The sequence below is a fragment of the Platichthys flesus genome, chromosome 17, assembly GCF_949316205.1.
Source record: "Platichthys flesus chromosome 17, fPlaFle2.1, whole genome shotgun sequence".
NCBI classification, from domain to species: Eukaryota; Metazoa; Chordata; class Actinopteri; order Pleuronectiformes; family Pleuronectidae; genus Platichthys; species Platichthys flesus.
Genome location: NC_084961.1, coordinates 7,479,306 through 7,497,931, shown reverse-complemented (window position 1 = coordinate 7,497,931; position 18,626 = coordinate 7,479,306). Strand labels below are relative to the sequence as shown.

Below are 18,626 nucleotides of genomic sequence, written 5' to 3'. Positions count from 1 at the left end.
GGGAGCAAAGCCACTGGAGGAAGAGGGAAACACTCTGAGTAATAATAAGAAGCAATATAATATTAAGACTGGAGGTTAGCTGAGGTCACTGTGTGCCACTGCTAAAATATAAAGTCCAGGAATATCCGCCAGTGGTTTTATGACTCTTTCATTATTGATAGTGAGAAGGAGAGAGACTTATTAAGCAGTATTCCAAAATCTGAAGTTTCAGAGGCGGCGACGGGGCAAGGAGGTGCTTAAAACATCGGGCCTTGCTGTTCTGCTTACAGCTACCATCTGGGCCACAGCTGCTGCAGCCATTTTGTGTGCGGATCTGTACGAGCTTAGCATTTGCTTGGGTTTAATTAGGAAACATAATCATTCAACCAAAAAAACTACGAGGAGGAAATGAAAACCTCTCCAAATAAGCTTAACATAATATACAAATCAAGGCATTCGATGCACCGCATCCTAATACGCTGATGTGTGGTTATTATAGTGTGTGTGTGTGCCTGGAATTACGAAGCCAGTGAAACCCCATTATTGGCCTGTTGACATTGATATTTGGGACTGTGGCGTGGTTATAATTTCCCATGAGTTTGAAGCCCTACAAAATGAATTAGAGAGACAATGGTGTTATAATGGAATATTCCGAAATATGTGGCTACTCAAAGGGGAGTTGCATCCCAGAAGGTTTCTATTGTTTTTAACGAAAAATGGGCCGTGCGTGTATACAGTGCTCTGCAGAGAAGATAAAACCCATTAAAACGTGTTTGAGAAGCAACACTAACAAGCAGGTTGCTCAAGTAGGTCTTTATAGAGTAAGAATAACAAACACATAGGTTCAAACAAGCAGATACAAATACTGTATTATACAAGTTGACTGAATCTGTGTGTTTGAGTATAGAGTAGAGCATTGGGTGACGGTTCTGCAGAATAGGATCAGCTGTGCAGAGAGAGTCCAGCTGGTAAAGCCTCCAACAGCTCTTCACTGACACTTCTAAACCACCGTCGTGTGTGAAATCATGAGAAAATAAGAGGCTGGTTTAACAGGAAGCTGACCTTCGCTACAGTGTTTCATAAAGCAGCCGGGACGGAGTCTGCAGTGTATTGTGGTACAAGGTCTACTTCAGTGATACCTCCTGATATCATCAAGGCTGATTCATACCTCTGTGTCGAAGCTACGCCGTAGGTACGCACGTAGCTGTGTGTGGGTCAGTCGCGCTGCAATTACACCACATAAACACTAGTGGCGGTAGAGAGCCTAGTTTTCTGGTATATAGTGTCATAAGTTTTCTGGTCTACTTATTTAGGAGGCAGGGTTTATGACCTATACAGCAGCTGGCCACCAGGGGGGCGATCAGGAGGATTTAGCTTAACTGTTGGGGATATTTCATGACGTCCAACTTTATATACAGTTAAGGTTATAAATAAAAAGCCCACTCAAAGGAGAAGATTCTGAAAATACAAATACTTTTGTATACCTATGTAATGCCTTAAATACAAGCGGTATGAGACATACAACAATTCAGATGACTATATTTTAGGACTTTTTGAGGACAGGTAGCCGGGGACGTACCGATACAGGAAGGCAGGGGGTTGTCCCAGGCTCTCCTCTCCCCCGTCATACACTTCAGTGTGGTAGCTCCGTGCAGAGTGTATCCGGGCTCACATCTGTACGTGATGCTGCTCCCAGAGAAATGACCTTGGTCGTTGACCTTGAAGCCAAACTGAGGGATGCCCGGGTCCTCACAGTGAGACAATTCAAAACCTAGAGAGAGAGAGAGAGAGAGAGAGAGAGAGAGAGAGAGAGAGAGAGAGAGAGAGAACAATAAAGATATTTGAAGTGTGCACTTTTTAAAACACTCACCCAGGGACTCCTTAGACCCACTAGAGAAAACAGAATTAAAGTTCCTTAGCGGGCATGGCAATATTCCCTTAATATCTGGCACGCTGAAGTATTTTGTTTACGAGATCGCTAATATCACAGATCCTCTTGAGCTCTTATCCAAATTTAATAAAAGAAATATACAAAGATATATGAGCCGTTGCAATATCAGGAACGATCCTGGAGCATGTGAACACCTGATCCAATTTAAGGTTGTTTTTCAGTCTAAGATCAGTTACTATGGTAATATCCAGAATATTCTGTTTATTCATGTACATAATTTTGGAGAGCGGGATATGAAGAGGTGTATAAATAGCTTATCCTTCTAAGACGCTAACCAGGATTTGATCTTTGGGATTACTTGGAAGACAAGGGGTGCCAGGATTTGATTCCTCTCCTGGAAGACAAGGAGTATTTGTTTATGTCTAAGTCTGTGAAAATGGCCATTTGCATATCTCTACTTGTACCAGTGTGGAATCTGAGCAAATCTGCACTCACCCTTACATTGAGTGTGAATGGCTGCCTGTCTGAAATTGCTCCTATAGACATGTAATGGAAAATAATCATGTCCTATTCCAACAAAAGATAAACTTTATTCAAGCTGAAGGAATCTGAAGCATTCAAAGGGGAGCTAAGTAAAATAAAGCCTTTAATATCTCATGACTATTGAATTATATAAACAGTAAAAACATGCCGATATGTGCTACAGCCATTAAGGCTAAACAAGGCGAGCAGAAAATGGCTTTATACCTTAGGGTCATAAGATCAGTATCAGTGCCAGACAGTCCAAGTTATCTATTTTAGATATTTAAGACATTTAATACATACTAGGAAAACAGCATCGCTTTCTAAAGGATCAGAAAAGGATAGAAAAAAACGTTCCCCATTTAAACTTCAGAATTGTGTAGATTGTAAGGTATAAAACTAGAACCATTTCCTTTGTCAGAGTCTTTTGAGTCTGTCTCCTCCGTTTATTCAGGCTTCAACAAAGTCTTTGCCTGTTACAATCACTGTGGTTAGTTCGTAATAAAGTGCCATAGGGAATTGGTGGTTGCCAGTTCTTGTTACATGGAAAGCCATTCAGTGCCCTGATGAAAGCCTCCATGGCTGAAACACGTAAGGATGTTTTTTTACCCTTTCGAGTAGCTCAGATCCCTTCAACTTGTCAACAAAGGGACACTAAGCACCACACCTGTATAGCACTCCTATAGCTCATTGTTTGTTTGGCAAAAGTTACCATTGCAATGGTGCTTTCAGTCATTATCTGTTGTTTTTTATAGCACTGCTAACTTCTATGTGCATCAGTGAGAGACAGTTGAGGTGCTGAGAAGAAAGCGATGCGCCCCACTCCACTCACGTAGCAGAAACAACACATCTTCAAGGCATTATGCAAATCCTGCTGCATGACTCTGTTTATGCAATCTGATTAGTTTAGAGCAAATATGCATCCAGGAGGGCACCTTTAGCAACCCCCCCCCATCCTACGCAGAACTCCAATCTCTGAAATCTTTGTTAATCAAACATGACAAACTCCTTGTGATCGTTTCACTGCTGCAATTAACGATCAGTTATTTGACGGTTTCTGCAAATTAGAACCATTTGGAGTTAAATTGATTCTGCAACTTTGTTACATTTGTCAGGAAGTAGAGCAGCTGTCACATGGTGTTTATTCGCCAAATTGATGAGACGATGATAAAGATGAGATTGAGTCTCCTGTGGTGTCTTTTCCCAGTCCCCTCATACGTATTACCTCTACTGTTAATCATGTCCAGTCCAGGTCATGGTTTAACCCCTTGTGGACGAATGTCGCGAATTTGCCTCAAACCCAATTCTGGCTTTAGTGCCGCAGAGATGACGATTGTGCCTGATGGTGCAAATACTAGACATACCAAGGAAGGTATTGTAAGCACTCTGCCGCCATCTAGTGGTTGGAGTGGAAAATACATACTAGCGCCTTGGGAATGTGCAACAAAGTTATTTTGAGGTATTAGCCTGTATTTGAAATACTGTGATGATGGAACAGCAATGATGTACAGAAACATATGTTTTTATTAAACTTCAAGCAAAAGCAGCAATAATCGACATACCAGGGACTGGAAATGTGTTAAATTAAGGTTATGGCCCATTATGCCTAATGTCACTAATTTGTCTCATACCTTAATTTTATATCTACTGTATATGCTATATTGAAATAAACAATCTCCACTTAATTTAGAGTCTGTATGACAGCCAGAAACACAAATATTAAAACAATATATATAATTGGAAATTAATTCAGGAAGTAAGGGGTTAATTCAATGTTTATTAGACACGACAAACCTACAGTTATAAAGTTGTAGGCTCTTTTTTGACATTGAGGCTGTGTAAATAAAAAAAGTTAAGGTTAGTCATGTTCCCTGCAAACTTACTTGAATATACCAGTTTGAATCCTTCCCCCGCACTTTCTGGATCAGTGTAAAACTCCAGCCAGAGATGGTTTGAAGTGGAAATCAACGTCAGGCCCAACATGGACGTTCCCGTGAACGCTCCGAGAACATGGGCTGCGTTGTCTTTGCCATCGTAAATCTGTCAAGACAACAGTGCAATGCAGATTCAACAATAAACCTCTATGACGCAGAAACCAGATAGTGAGAATGACAGACCAATCATCAAATGTGTGTGTATGTGTGTGTGTGTGTGTGTGTGTGTGTGTGTGTGTGTGTGTGTGCACGCATCTTTACCTTGAGTATATCCCCTTGGGCGAGATGAAAGGTTCTGGCAGAGATGTTGATGCCTTTCCCAGCTTGCACCTGAAGTCCACAGGAAATCCAAAATAGATTTATTGACCAACAAAGAAGACAACAAATGTATTCACAGAGGTTTCCACACAGCCTCATAAAACTCCACCAACTTCCATAACGACTTTTGCATCAGTCCCAGTGTGCAATGTTGTGTCTCTATCACCTTTTTCTTTAATAAGAAACCTCAAGTAGAAGGAGATTTATTACCTGGATGCTATAGATGCACTCGTGGTTGTTGTCGTAGTTCATCGGGTAGTTCGGTGAGAGAAGGATCCCTTCGTTGTTTATGACGGAGGAGCCGCACTCCGCTGATGACAAAGACGGAAACCGGAGAATTCAAATACACCCGGCACAGACCCACTATTTGAATAATAAATAAGTGTTATGATGGTGTGATGTGAGCATGTGGGGACACTTTTGTTAGGAGACACTGATTTGAAAAGAAAAATGGAAAGATAAGCTGCATATTTAAAGATCCGTTGGGGATTTTAAAGTATTTAAAAGTTTGAGAGAAAAGTGTTTGTCATTGAAGTGAAAGGATCTTTTTTCATTATACAGAGGATTATGATTCTTTTTCCCCGAGAAACGAATGGTCCTTCGAATACACACTTGTGTGTGTGTGTGTTTGTCTATGTGTGCGTTTTCCATCTGTGTGTGTGTGTTCGCATGAGAGCATTTTAACAACCCTTTTTAACAGCTGTACTGTCAGCCATCTACGTCTGTCGTAGGGAATGGGCCGGTTGTAAAATTCAGAAACTAATTTACCTAAAGAGACGCCTCACGCGTGCCCTCTATCTCCAGTACGTATGTTCCCTCCCTCCCTCTCTTCCCTTCTTTTTCTCTCGCTCTTTACGTAACGCTCTCCCCCTTCTCTGTGTCTCTACTGGTGTAATAGTCATATTACAGCTGTCCCATCGTCAATAAATCACGCTGCTAGAGTTTCCATTTAGAAAATTACCTCTCCACCCACTCCCTCTTAACTCCCACTCTCTCTCTCTCTCTCTCCCCCTCTCTATGAACCATACCCCCTTATCCTCCTCTACTTCAATCAACCTTCGTTTTTCCACTCCCCGAGAGTTTCCTCTTTTTTCCCCTCCTCTCCCCTCTTTCTTCTTCGTCCAATTCCACCCATCCTGTCCCTTAACAAAAGTGGCACAGTAAATATGAGATAATGTGCAGGAGTAACAGATGTGCATAGAAAGATCGGCTCTGTGAAAAAGCAAAGACGTCAATTTGGGAGCACTCCAAATCCTTTGTGAGCAGTACTTTATGAAAACAATTTGTTTGACCTGCTCGGTTAAGTGCAGACTCGAGTGAAATCACAAACACAGGCCAACAAAGCATCATTTTAAAAAACACCTTTATGTGTTTAAACATGATGAGTTCACTTGACTTCATAGAGGCAGCACCAAAAAGCAACAAAAAAACTAAACCAAAGTTTACATTTCTCAGAGTAGAAAACGGTGCATGGAAGATTTCCAATCGTCCCTTTCCTCTCCTCTTCTTCGCTCTTCCTCTGTGATGTGCACCCCATCATGCAGCAATGCAACACAGCAAACAGGAACTAAATATAGCGAACCGCACTATACCATTGAACACAGGCGACACATTGAACCCACCAACCCCCCCCCCCCCCCATACCACCACCTCTTTGCATAATCAGTCCTTGCACGTCGAAGAGCCAAAGATCCAAAAGACGTAAACGCCGTCTCTGCAAACATCGAGCGAAGCTGAAAATAAACGTGGCTTTGTACAATATCCTCTGTTCTGGATCTGCTGTTTAACAACACGTCTGTCTCCCTGGGTCTGATGCAGTCCCACACGTCACTGTGGCTGAAAACAATCCAGTGAAATGCACTGTCAATGTCATGTGTTTTTATTATTGTCCTTCATCGATTTTGCATTTGTTCCCATATTTAATCCAATTTTAAACATGTCTTTGTTACCTGGACCCTGAAGTTACCAGTCCACAGTATTGGTCCTTGTGCCTGAACTAAGTTCTATTTAGGGCGCAACTGACTTATTTGGTCTGAGCCTTCAGTTCAGTTTAGTCGGAACTGCCTCAGATTACGACCCAGAACAATAGCTCATAATTTAGCCTGACCAGAAGAGGTAGTCTCAGGTGATCAAACTGAACCAAGGTTGTCTCCTTAGCAGTGTGGAAGCTTTTTTTGGGAAAGGTCAGACTTTTCGACCAATGGCATGAATTGTCTATGATATCCCAAGTTTGACAGGAAGTTGAGACAGTATTAAACAAGAGAAGAAGAAAGCGAAGCAGCTCAGAGGATTGCTTGTAGTCTCCGACGATATAACAACAAGGAAGTGTCTGTTTTCAAACTAATGTCGAGCACTGTTCCTGAAGTATGGTGCTGATAGTAATATCAAAGCGATATTAAAGAATAAATGAATAAAAATGAACTAGATCATTCATTTTCTCTATTCAGTCAAAGAGACCACTGCCCAGTGAAGTGACCTCGACATCCCACCCATCTACAAACCAGTCTATGTCAGATACAGATGGGAGCGTGTTGTTTCAAACTATTCCATTTAAAAAAAAAAAAAACTTCCACTTTAAGTTAATTTGGTATTTCTGCCTTAATTCATTAGTGATGAACTCAGATTGTTCTAATTTTCCACTCCAGATGAGAGACGTGTGTTCGCTGTGATTTGTGTTCATGGCTCACTGAGCACTTCTCTGCTTTGACTGCATCCGTACTGCGTTTAGACTTCCCTTCATGTCGTATCGACACGTTCTAGTTTGTTTGCTGCTTGTACGACTCCATTAAAATTGGCAGAGTGTGGCAGCGTGCACCTACAACTAATGTACACTTGTCCCATTACAGAAGCCCAACTGTGCTCTGCCACATCTGTTTATCGCAGGAAATGTAAACACGTCAAATTACAGGACGGAAAAGAATCGCTATGACACCTGCTCACGATGAATAGATCTTACTTTTGTTTTTTTATTGTCTTTAATGTCTGGGTTTCATGACAAATCCTAAAGAGCTGCTTTGTTAAATGAAAAAATTCAGAGTTGTATTTGTGATTACGTCCTTGATAGTAAAACTCATGATGACTGGAAGGTGAACCGGCCACAACACTGAGAATTGCCGTTTTTTAAAAGTGGCTTTTAAAGACGACTGCTGCCCGTGGGAGCCCAGTTACTTAAAAAATAATTTTAGTTCACCGTGGGACGGCATCAGTCACAAGCTATTAAATAACCCAGGATAAAAGAGACCTTGGTGTTATGACAGAAACAAGAGATTCCTCTCTCCCCCACAGACCAGCTTCTGGGAGATCTAACATAGAAGCCTGAGGGATTAAAACTGGACGCCAGGCAAATGGAAGCTAAATCTCCAAAGAATGGAAGATCTACAACAATACGGACTCATCTCTGATTAATATTTGAATGTTACTTCTCTTGAAGACGGAAGCACGAAAGGACTATAATTATCACCAGGGTCCTTGCCTCGCACCATGGACTCAAATACACCCGCAGAAAACACTGTATTCCTCCGCTGATCCCTTTTCCTAGCTGAGTCGAAATGACAGTCACGCCCACTGGGTGCAGCGCTTTCTTTCCTGAGTCTAAGGCTATTTGCTTTTTCTTGCTCTCTCACCTTTCAGTCTTTTCTTTTTTTATAATTAGAGCGCCCTTTGTTCTTTTCTTTCTTTCGCCAGGTCATTTTAGGCAATCTTCACCTTTATTCCCGAGCAAACTCAGGAACCTGACGAACGGCACCGCAGAAGTTTGAATTCCACCTTTCTCTCTTTTTTGGAACTATAACCACTTAGCGGCTAAAAGTTTCTCGGCAAAGTACAGTAATTGGAGTTGCTCAGCACCTTCTCTCTCCGCCACCAACCTGTCGGAAAGAGAATGACTCCACGCCCACTCCAGACCATCCAAACAAGACATGGGTGTCAAGAGAAGGAGTCGGCTGCCAGACTTCAAACCCTCAAACCACTGAGGCCACTGGTTGAACTTCTGTCACCAGGCAACCAATGATGCTCCTGGGAAGAACCCACCGAGACTCGATGAAAGGTGGCCGGCCCGACTACGCCTCTGGTTTCGAGCCGAGCAGGTCTCTACTTGCACATCAGCACTAAACTAAGTTAAACCAATCATTTATGTCCTGCTGCTGATGACTGAGTTCATGGCCTAACCAGGTTTTTCATCATTAACGACAAAACCTCACCTGAGCTTTATTCTCTTCCATTATCACATCACTCATCTCATCACTCTTTTTTTTAAGATTGCATTTTTTGATTAGTTATCAGTCGTTCAATTTATCCCATAAAAGTTAATTAATCCCATTCTTCGGAAGTCATAGCCCCGTTACTAAACAATTAGTTCTTATACCAGCATTTTTTTTTCTCTAAAGAGGATTATTCAATTCTGTCATGCGCTATAAATATATGTAATAATAGATTATAAATCAAAGAACAAAGACAAATATTCCGTAAAATTCCACAGTGTACTGAATATAATGAAAACAAACTTATCTTATGTGAGATTAGATGTACAATTTAAATATCTAACGTTACCTCAACAAACTTCATCCTATGATATACTAAGTTTGTCACTGTTGTGATTGATATAACAATAACAGTAATGTTAGCACCTACCGACACATCTTGGGAGAGGAGTGCTCCACATTCTCCGCCCACCGCCCAGACAGATTAACTCTAGCGCCCCCTCCAGCCGATAGCCCACATTGCAGGAAAAAGACAACGTGTCGCCTACACCGAAGCTGTAGCCGGTCCTCCGGCCGAAGCGAGGCATGCCGGGGTCCTCGCACGGCTCCAAGGTGTATTCTGCAGAAAAATGTATTGTGAAAGTCAATATATGGCTAAAACATTTATTACAACTTCAATACAATACAAATAGTCATATAAGTAAGTAAGGGAACAAATAGGTGTAAAGATTAATACCAATCTCTCTTAAAGCTACCCATACTAGTTACAATAGGACAAACGGCATACAGATTTGAAATTAACCAAAATATGCAAACACCTCATGGCCTTGACATAGTTCTTAGTAGCTCAAATCTTTGTATAACTTATATTTAACTTATATAACTTATAACAACTTATATATACAACTGTGTAAAACTTGCACACGGTTTGAAGTCTGACCCGACTCCAGCGCTTCCTAAGTTGAGCTTGATGATTTTGTGTTCAGCGAGCTCCAGCAGGAGGTTTGTCTTCACCGAGCTACGACCAAGGATGTGATTGTATTTCAGAGCGTGTCGCAAATATGACACAAATGGAAAGTCACATCTCAGGCGACACCTCCCATGGGGCACGGTGTGAGAATCAGCTTCAGCCATCTGGGAGGTGGAACGACGTCCTTCAGTGTAAACTCGGATTAAAGATGCTCCTCTGGTCCAAAGTCAATGAGAGGGTTTTGAGAGGGCAGTTAGGCGGAGGGTGGTGATTTATGAGGGGCAGATGCAGCTTTATACATTGTCTTAATTACGCCGCTTAACTCATTTTGAACACGGGTGATGGCAAAGTAACACAACCTTGCACTTGTGACTCGCACACATTTTCAGAACACCACCAATGAGGCCAAGAGGAGTCCGTCTGCGTCTCATGTTTTCCACTTTTGTGTTAATTAATGGGGGATTGTGTTCCGTTTAATGTTGTGTAACTTCTCTGCTACTCAGCTTTTTTCTTGAGCAATCCCTGAATGAGGTTTTATGGGTAGTCACTGAGTGGTGAGATATTTCTCTTCCGAGGAAAAAACGTGAGCTGGACATTAACCCAGATTTACAGTTCTGTGCAGCTGTGCCTTAAAAACATGAAAACATTCCAATTGAAAATGCCATTTAAAGGAAAGACAATGAAGATTATCAAATTAATTCTCAAAATGTTTTCACCCCCTTTATTTCGGCCCTAATACTCCATTGTTTAGATCCCTTTATGGATAACAAAGATAATATAAATGCAAATTAACCAAAAAATAAATGAATAAAAAAAAGTTTGGATGTTTTGTTTATAAATTACTCAAATACAAACTGTATCTCAATCGATCCAATTTGATATTTGTAGAATGTGACTCAAGCCGCCACCAAACTACTATTTGAAGCTGTAGTTTTAGACTTAATAAAACCCTTTTTCACTGATGGCGGCTGTTGGTTCCACTCCACTGAAACGGCTCCCATCACAACCCTCAAATCACATCTCGATGCCTGGTGATGCGGGTGTGGGGTCTTGACACCGCTGATCACTGTACTGTGCGCTGACTGACTGAGAATCATAAAGACAGCGGGCGAGTGTCCCTGGGTCAGGCCTGCAGATCCCCGTGACTCTGCCTCGTGGTGCATCCATCAAAAAAACACACTGGACGGACAGAGTTGAAACAGTCGTGGAGAAGTGAAGGTTCAACTTCATGATCAACTCTGGATGCAGCGCAGACGACATCCTCAATAACCATCACACAGGTTATGAAACACCTCTAACATCACAACCCTCATGTACAGATGGTTTATTGCAGCGCTCTCGTATTAGCCTACATTTGTTTTAGCTTTGTGTACAGGCATCTTCTTCAGTGAGCTTCCACAGCCTTATATCACCCTCTCGGTTTTGTACATTTAAACTAAATAAGACTTGACGTGTTGTTCTGGTGGTGACAGAGATTCATCCCTTTAAATCGACATCTCTTTAGCTTTTTCAGTCTCATACGTCTGTATTTGTGTCTGCTACTTTAATCTACTTTTTAGTATAAGCACTCGGTGATAAGGTGCTGTATAAATTAACTTAACATTTCTTTGGTAACTTTACAGCTCGAAGTGAAGCTATGACAGATCATTTACTACAATACACTATGAGAGACTGCATAGGAAGAAATGTCGCTTTGCTTTCTTATCTTTTAAAGAGAGGCTATTATTTCACTGTGCTGACTGGGATCCTCGTCCCCTGGTTTTCTGGGCTGATCTAGAGTTGAGTGACTGGAAGTGAGTAAATTACCGGAGAAAGTTATGTTGAAGCCTTCGTACGAGATGGAAAAGTCAGAGACGAATCGCAGCTGAGCTTTGAAGTTGCCATAGAGACCGGCATTGATGTTGCTAGGCAACTCGTTGCCAGTCAGGCGAGCCAGCGGTTGAAGGAAACTCCCGTTCTCGGTAACCAGGAGGTAATCATGCTGGTCCTCCAGATGAAAGGAGTTGAACTGAAACTGGACTCCTGTTTTGACACACACACACACACACACACACACACACACACACACACACACACACACACACACACACACACACACACACATATACACACACACACAAACACACACACAGACACATAGTTGAGATAACCTTTAAAAGTTTGATTAATTCTCAACAGGCTCTTTTATCCAAAGTTATAATGGTTCATTCGACAAAGTGATCACAGCACATATTCAAAATGGTCAATATAAGAAGTTAAACATATTTGAATCATAATCTATAAGTGGAATCATGTGTCTTATTTAAACCTTATTCTCTCCATATATGACTATTGCTGGACAACTTACAAAAAGTAATTGTAAATATTCTATAAAACAGAAGATACTAAACATTTCATGCAGGGAGCAGGTTTGGTGTTACAGTATTGCAGAGGCTGGACTGTGTGTATGTGCTGCTTGCCCCCGTCTCTCACGCTGTCTCTCTCTATTAGGCAGTGCGAATCTGTGAATGTTCATCTGTGTGTGTGTGTGTGTGTGTGTGTGTGGGTGTGTGTGCGTGTGTGAGTCTCGCCTTTCCCGTGGCTGACTTCAACAGTCCAGGTACAGTTGAGAGATGAAGGGTAGCTGTCTGGATAGCCGGGACTAAGGATGGTACCCCAGGGACCCCTCACATCTCCGCCACACAGCGCTGAGGAGATTGAGAGAGACAGAGTGTGGAAAGAGTGAAAGAGAGAGAGAGAGAGAGAGAGAGAGAGAGAGAGAGAAGGCAGAGGCAGGGAGAAGGTTAGCATCAGTTTGTTGATACCTAAAACAGATAATGTTCCCCTGCGGACCCCTCATGCTTAAGTCAAGATCCATCAAACATATGGTATGAGAGAAGGAGGGATGGACAGAGGAAGAGAAAGAGAGGGTGTGGGGGGGGGGGGGGGGGTCCTTTGAGAGTCACACAAGTGGAAAACTAAACGTACGATATATAAGATTGGCCACTAGGGGTCGCTCTGTCAAAACAATGACAAAATGCTAAGCCTGATGACATCGTGAAGCAGCGAGGAATCCTGGGAGTTGTCTTCACCAACCTGACGCGACTGGGGCACAAGTTACGTTCACGGATGAGTTGAGATATTAAAGTTTTATTTGTGTTACGCAGCAAAGAGCAACAAATAACAGTGATCCGTTACGAGGGAGATTTTCTCTCATCATACGTTGTTTCCCCCAGGAGTTTAAGTCCAGGTAATAGACATATGTTGCAATTTAAAGGCGACAACAACGAAAATGTGTGAGGTAACCATCTTAGACATTTTCTTGAAGATTTGTTGTATCTTTAAGTATTTACTTGTACTTCAGGTCGCTTATCTCCTCTTATCACTATTGACAATAATCAGCAGTGATCGATCACATGTTGGTGCCTTGTTTTGCAGGTACATGATGTTGTATTCTAAATGGTGTCAACTGTTAGAAATGTAAAAAAAAAGGAAAGCTTTAAAAGCAATAACAGTTTCTGCATGATACAGCCAATTGGACAATAACTGAAGCTTCTTTTGCTGAGAAGTGAGATTTGCAACCTATTTGCAAGATCTCGTTGCTCTGGGACGTTCAGTCTCTCGGCTTGTTCCGGGGCAGAAAACCGACATGAAACAGAAATGGAAAAGAAATGCTTTAAGCTTGCTTCCCCCCCCCCCAAATTAATGCTGTGCGATCACTGCAGCTACTGCACACCATTAAAACAAAGTGGTGAGGCGATACAGATGTGTCTCAGGAACAACTTGAAACATTTGGAGGCTCACGGTGCGGCCCCGGGACGACCCTGAAAGTTCTGCGCGTGGTTCAACTCCGCACATTGTTATGCAGGAAAAGGCCTGCGCCGGCACAGGGGTGCTCAGAGTTGAAACCAGGTCCGCAGGAAAAATCCGTTGCTCATTCCATGCATACTAATGCATGCATGTATCACAGGGTGCTTCATTTCGGCTCGCTCCAGTTGGTTCATCTTACAGTTGGGCGGCTGCTCTGTCATTTTCTCTCACAATACGCTGATAAAATGCCGTAACATTACCTCAAAAGTGCAACGGTGGCAGAGCGGCAGGGTGAAGGTCGAGCCTGAAAGTTCTGCTGAACTTCCCTATAAGTTCGACACCTGATCAGAAGCGTGGAGGCTGAAACCAACCAACTCTGAGAAGTGCGGCCCGAAATCAAACCTGTAAAGGTAATTTCCACTGCTGACCAACGCTACAGCCACATAGAACAGACCAGTCCGGTATTGGTAATGTGGTAAAACCACAACAGAACATCAGTATCTTCAAACTCAACCTCCATGGTTTTTAAGACATCAGCATCGTCCTCGAGAAGCGTGAGTACGAGTAATTTCCAAAATAAAGAAATGGACACACACAAAAAAAAAACACACACACAAACACACACACACACACATTCTGACACGGGGACTCATGCACAGCAGCTTGCAAGCACACACACACAGCATCATTAATTATTGATACTTTTCTGCCAGGGAAGCTCTCTATGTTGAATGCAGAGCTATGTGAGAAATTTAAAACACTGCATAACATCTCCTCCTCTCTACCTTTTCTCCATCTGTCTATCTGTCTCTCTTTCTGATCTCCTTTCATCTTGCTCTCTCTCCACCACTACCTTCAGGAGGTCATTCCTCCCCCCCCCCCCCCCCCTCTATCTATCCTCCTGTGGATAATACTTTATTTAAATTATCCCAACATCCTTAAAACTGGTAAATAATCCTCAGGTCAGTATTCACACGTCACACATATTAATGTACAAAGTAAATATTTGTATGGCTCTTTTAATAATCATGTCATCATCTTATTCATACCCTTTACTATAGTATGTAGGAGCGTTGCTGTTATTCCCCCCCCTCAGTATGAACAATGTTAGATTTGTGCTACACTCTCCAGGGCTGACTCAGCTGGCGCTGTTCACGGTGCACTTGTTGTCAATCATGCTCGGCCATTTCTTAGCAGCCGCAGCAGCAAATACATTCCCATACCTGTGTGGTACATACAGTGCTGTGTAAACACACTCTAATGGCATTCAGCACATAAATTCCAGGCCCCGAGCTTGATGTTTATATGCTCAAACTGCCTCCTCGGAGGAAACTGCTCCCGCTCCCAGGGACTGTGCATTTCAAATGTGGTTAACAAGCGCCTGAGCCAGCAAGCTGAACCACGCAAGAGGCCACAAAACCAGTGCAGCACTGCCGCATCCGTCTTTGCTCCGTCCTATTCTGCTCCCCCCCTCTCGTCTCTCTCGAGACACACCCCCACACCCTCCCCTCACCCCCTGGTTTGAAAGGGAGGAGAGAGGAGGTGACAGCCGACACAGGCTTTCGTCAACCTTACCTCAAATCTACCTCAAACCGTCCTGTGTTCACGGTTCACACAGGAGAGAGGGTGACAGGAGACCCGTGGATAAAAGCAGCACAAAGACATGGAAGACATGGAGGCAGCACACACACACACACAGGCACTGGCATACAGACACACACACATACAGACAAATACAGACACACACAAACACACACACAAAATGTAAAGTGCATGCCCAGAGATCTCTCATCTTTTCCTCAAATCGTTCAGCATCAGCCACAGCAGCCATGACTCAGTACACCCAGTGTTAGTTTATGTTCATATTATATTTGTGTGTGAATGTGTGTGTGTGTGTGTGTGAGTGTGTGTGTGTGTGTTTGTTGCATTTCGTACAGCGATAGCAGCTCCACATCTGATCTTTATCACACATCTTGCTACTTTGAGGCTACTGTCATGAATAAATTAGATAATCTGTCCAATTTCTTCAATTCTGGAGAAGTGATAATTATTTTTCTGAACTTCTTACCTTTCAGTTAAAAAAGTACATATTTCTACTGATAGTCAGGGAAGTTTAAATGTCATCTCAAAAATAGTTTTTTCATAATAACATAGCATCTCATTTGTACTGTAATAGATCAGTGAACTACCATTGTCATGGCTGCAGTCAACCCGGCCTCGGGCTGTGTCTGGACCCAAATTCAAATAAAATTTATTTTTTCTTCAGATATTTACCATCGCACGTGGGCAGAGCGTGGCTCCACCAGTGGTTCTTCTCACACACCAGCGGCTCCTCGTGGCTGAGTCTGTAGCCTGAGTCACAGCCAAATGACACCGTGGAGCCGATGGAGAAATCCTGTCCGTAGCGAATACCATTGACCGGAATACCAGGGTCCAGACAGGAGTAGCTGTCCACCGTCACGCCTGAAGGAATTATTTGTTTATTTAGAAATGATTTGATACCGTGATATGATTATTGTCAGAATTAGAAATGCTTTGATTTTTCACATATAGATTGATTCTATGCAGGTTTGGTCTTTACTGATAATCTTTGTTTGAAGGTCTGTTGTGTCACAGTATAAAAAAGGTTTATTCAGCAATGAATAAATTAATAATCGATCATCATATCCGTGTGTATTACTCAGACCTGTAGAAGATGTAGCACAGTGGACATCATATTTAAGCTGTATATGCTGTATATGTGGTTATGCACCCATACAGTACATGTTTTTGTGTCTAACTTACTTTCATATATTATCTTGAATCCAGCGTTTGACCGGCTGTTATCGGTGGTAAACAGCAGGTACAGAAAGTTGCTGCTGCTGAACAGGAACTGGGGCACCTGGGTTCCGTTGAAGGAGCCGACCAGCGGGGACAGGAGGTTGGGCCCGTCGTGGATCTCCAGGAAGTCATAGCCCAGCTCTGTCTGGAACCTGTGAGACAATAAATCACATTCCCCCGATCATTACGTTAATGTCGATAGTAATTTAGTCATATACATCAATACATCTGTTTGTGGTAACGCTAACAAAATAAAGACGTGAGGCCAACAGTGTTACTTAAGTGTATGTCTTTGTGTTACTTGAATTAGGACATTTTACAAGGGCACTTCAGCGTTAGATAACAACCATGAATATTATACTTTCTGTACAAGTGTGTATTTTAGTTTAATTGAGTTAACATGCTGTAGGAGGTCGGGGTCTACGGGTTGTTGAGCAAATGTTGTTATTCGCAGTTTGTTTGAACCTGAGGCTCAAACCAATGCAAAATGTATTAAAAAGAAATGTTAATATAAGCAGTTCATAGCTCAGAGAACACATGTTTATTATACAAAAGAATAACCCACTCATCCTGATCAACAACTCCCGACAGTATTGATACAGCCAATGGAATCTAAGATATTATCATTATGCACATGCTTAATCCTCATAAACTCAAAGTTTTGTATACGGCTGCTTGTCAGAAGTACTCGTTGGGGATTCTGATCAATCAGCACACTCCTGCTCCGTTCAAAGCTGCGAGAGCCTTTACAACATGCAGGATCAGAGAGTTATGCCACCCACCTGTCAAATGTGATTTTGATGGAGCGTCCAGGCTCTGATTCAATCACCCACTCACAGCTGAGGGAGTCTTTGTAGTAACCAGGCCACCCGGGAGACAAAATCACTCCAGTCGGGGCTGAGAAGTGGCCTCCACACGGTGCTGGGGGAGAATGGGGCGTGGGGGAGGAGAGAGAGAGAGAGAGAGAGAGAGAGAGAGAGAGAGAGAGAGAGAGAGAGAGAGAGAACACAAATACTGTATGAGAGACAATGAAATTTGATTTGTATCATCAAAAGGCCAACTCCAGGACTGGAGTCGGCTATTTTCATTGACAGCTTGACAAGCAGATAACAACGAAAAATGTCTTTCAGTGAGAAAATATTTTCCTGCAACAGCAAACAGGCTTAGCAGAATTCTGCAATGCATGCTGGGATTTTACACAATACGTTCATGACTTTTGGATAGGAGGCCAATTTAATGTCTAAATATGTGATAAACCTACTTTTTAGCCACATTGGAGGAATAACAACAAGATAGGCAACATGTTAACAAACTGTTGCCTATCTACACCATAGACTCTATGTAACCATGGACAAAGCATCTTCAATTCCTGGCACTATAAAGGAATAAAGCCTAAATATCCCAGAAGGGTGCCATTTTGTGCATTGAGAGTCTTTGTGGTACCAAACTATCCCCTGAAATATACACCAGTGTGATAACAACAAGTTAAAATTACATGTTAGTTTGATCCATGTCCGATTCCCTAACTAGGGGGAGGCATTGTTTGTCATCTATACTGCAGGCAGCCACCAGGGGGGGGCTTTGGTTTCACTTTTTTAGAGCAGCTAGTCATATATCTTTATGTACAGTCTATTATTTACATGTTGAGCAACACCAGCATTAATTCACATGTCGACATATTTAAATCGGATATCTCGTCTCCTATCTGCTCTGCTTTGGCGTCCGCCACCTCCTGAGGGAGGGAGCCGACTCTCGAGCTGCGAAGATGATCCAGTGTTCAGCGGCTAGTTAACTAACCATCTGTGAGTGAAATGAACAAAGTTTCTTGCTGTAAAAGGAAAAATAATTAGTGGAACTTTGCAAAAGCAGAGCCAGGCCATCATTACTGTATATGTGGATTTGTCACCGCCCCTAATATCCTCCACATTTCCCATCCAAACGGTTTCAGGCAGGAGTGAGCTGACGTGGATCTGGGGAACATGAAATGTCCTGGAGCACAAATAACGTAGTTCTTTCTTTGAACTATCAACAGCTCCATCAACAGACAGTGTTGGAAATACTTGAAGTTAATTATACCTGCTGCTGGAGTCTCACCTGGAACACTCGCACTCCTTTTGTTCTGTGCACTTTCATACACGACTTTGATTTGATTAGACGTTCCACTGTTTCCGCCTTAGTAAATGATTATACATTTAAATGCTAAT

General features: G+C 42.4%; 1 protein-coding gene across 1 annotated transcript in view; it reads right to left on the bottom strand.

Annotated features, from left to right (window-relative positions):
• Positions 1–18,626, bottom strand: part of csmd3b (CUB and Sushi multiple domains 3b) — a 317,162-nt gene that overhangs the window by 64,520 nt on the left and 234,016 nt on the right. Inside the window, exons 16-25 of the mRNA XM_062410450.1 lie at positions 17,205–17,343; positions 16,387–16,574; positions 15,877–16,065; positions 12,384–12,500; positions 11,620–11,835; positions 9,274–9,462; positions 4,855–4,955; positions 4,588–4,656; positions 4,276–4,432; positions 1,559–1,750 (exon numbers count right to left, since the gene is read on the bottom strand). Of these exons, the coding sequence (XP_062266434.1) occupies positions 1,559–1,750; positions 4,276–4,432; positions 4,588–4,656; positions 4,855–4,955; positions 9,274–9,462; positions 11,620–11,835; positions 12,384–12,500; positions 15,877–16,065; positions 16,387–16,574; positions 17,205–17,343 (1,557 nt within the window). The remainder of the gene's footprint in view (positions 1–1,558; positions 1,751–4,275; positions 4,433–4,587; positions 4,657–4,854; positions 4,956–9,273; positions 9,463–11,619; positions 11,836–12,383; positions 12,501–15,876; positions 16,066–16,386; positions 16,575–17,204; positions 17,344–18,626) is intronic.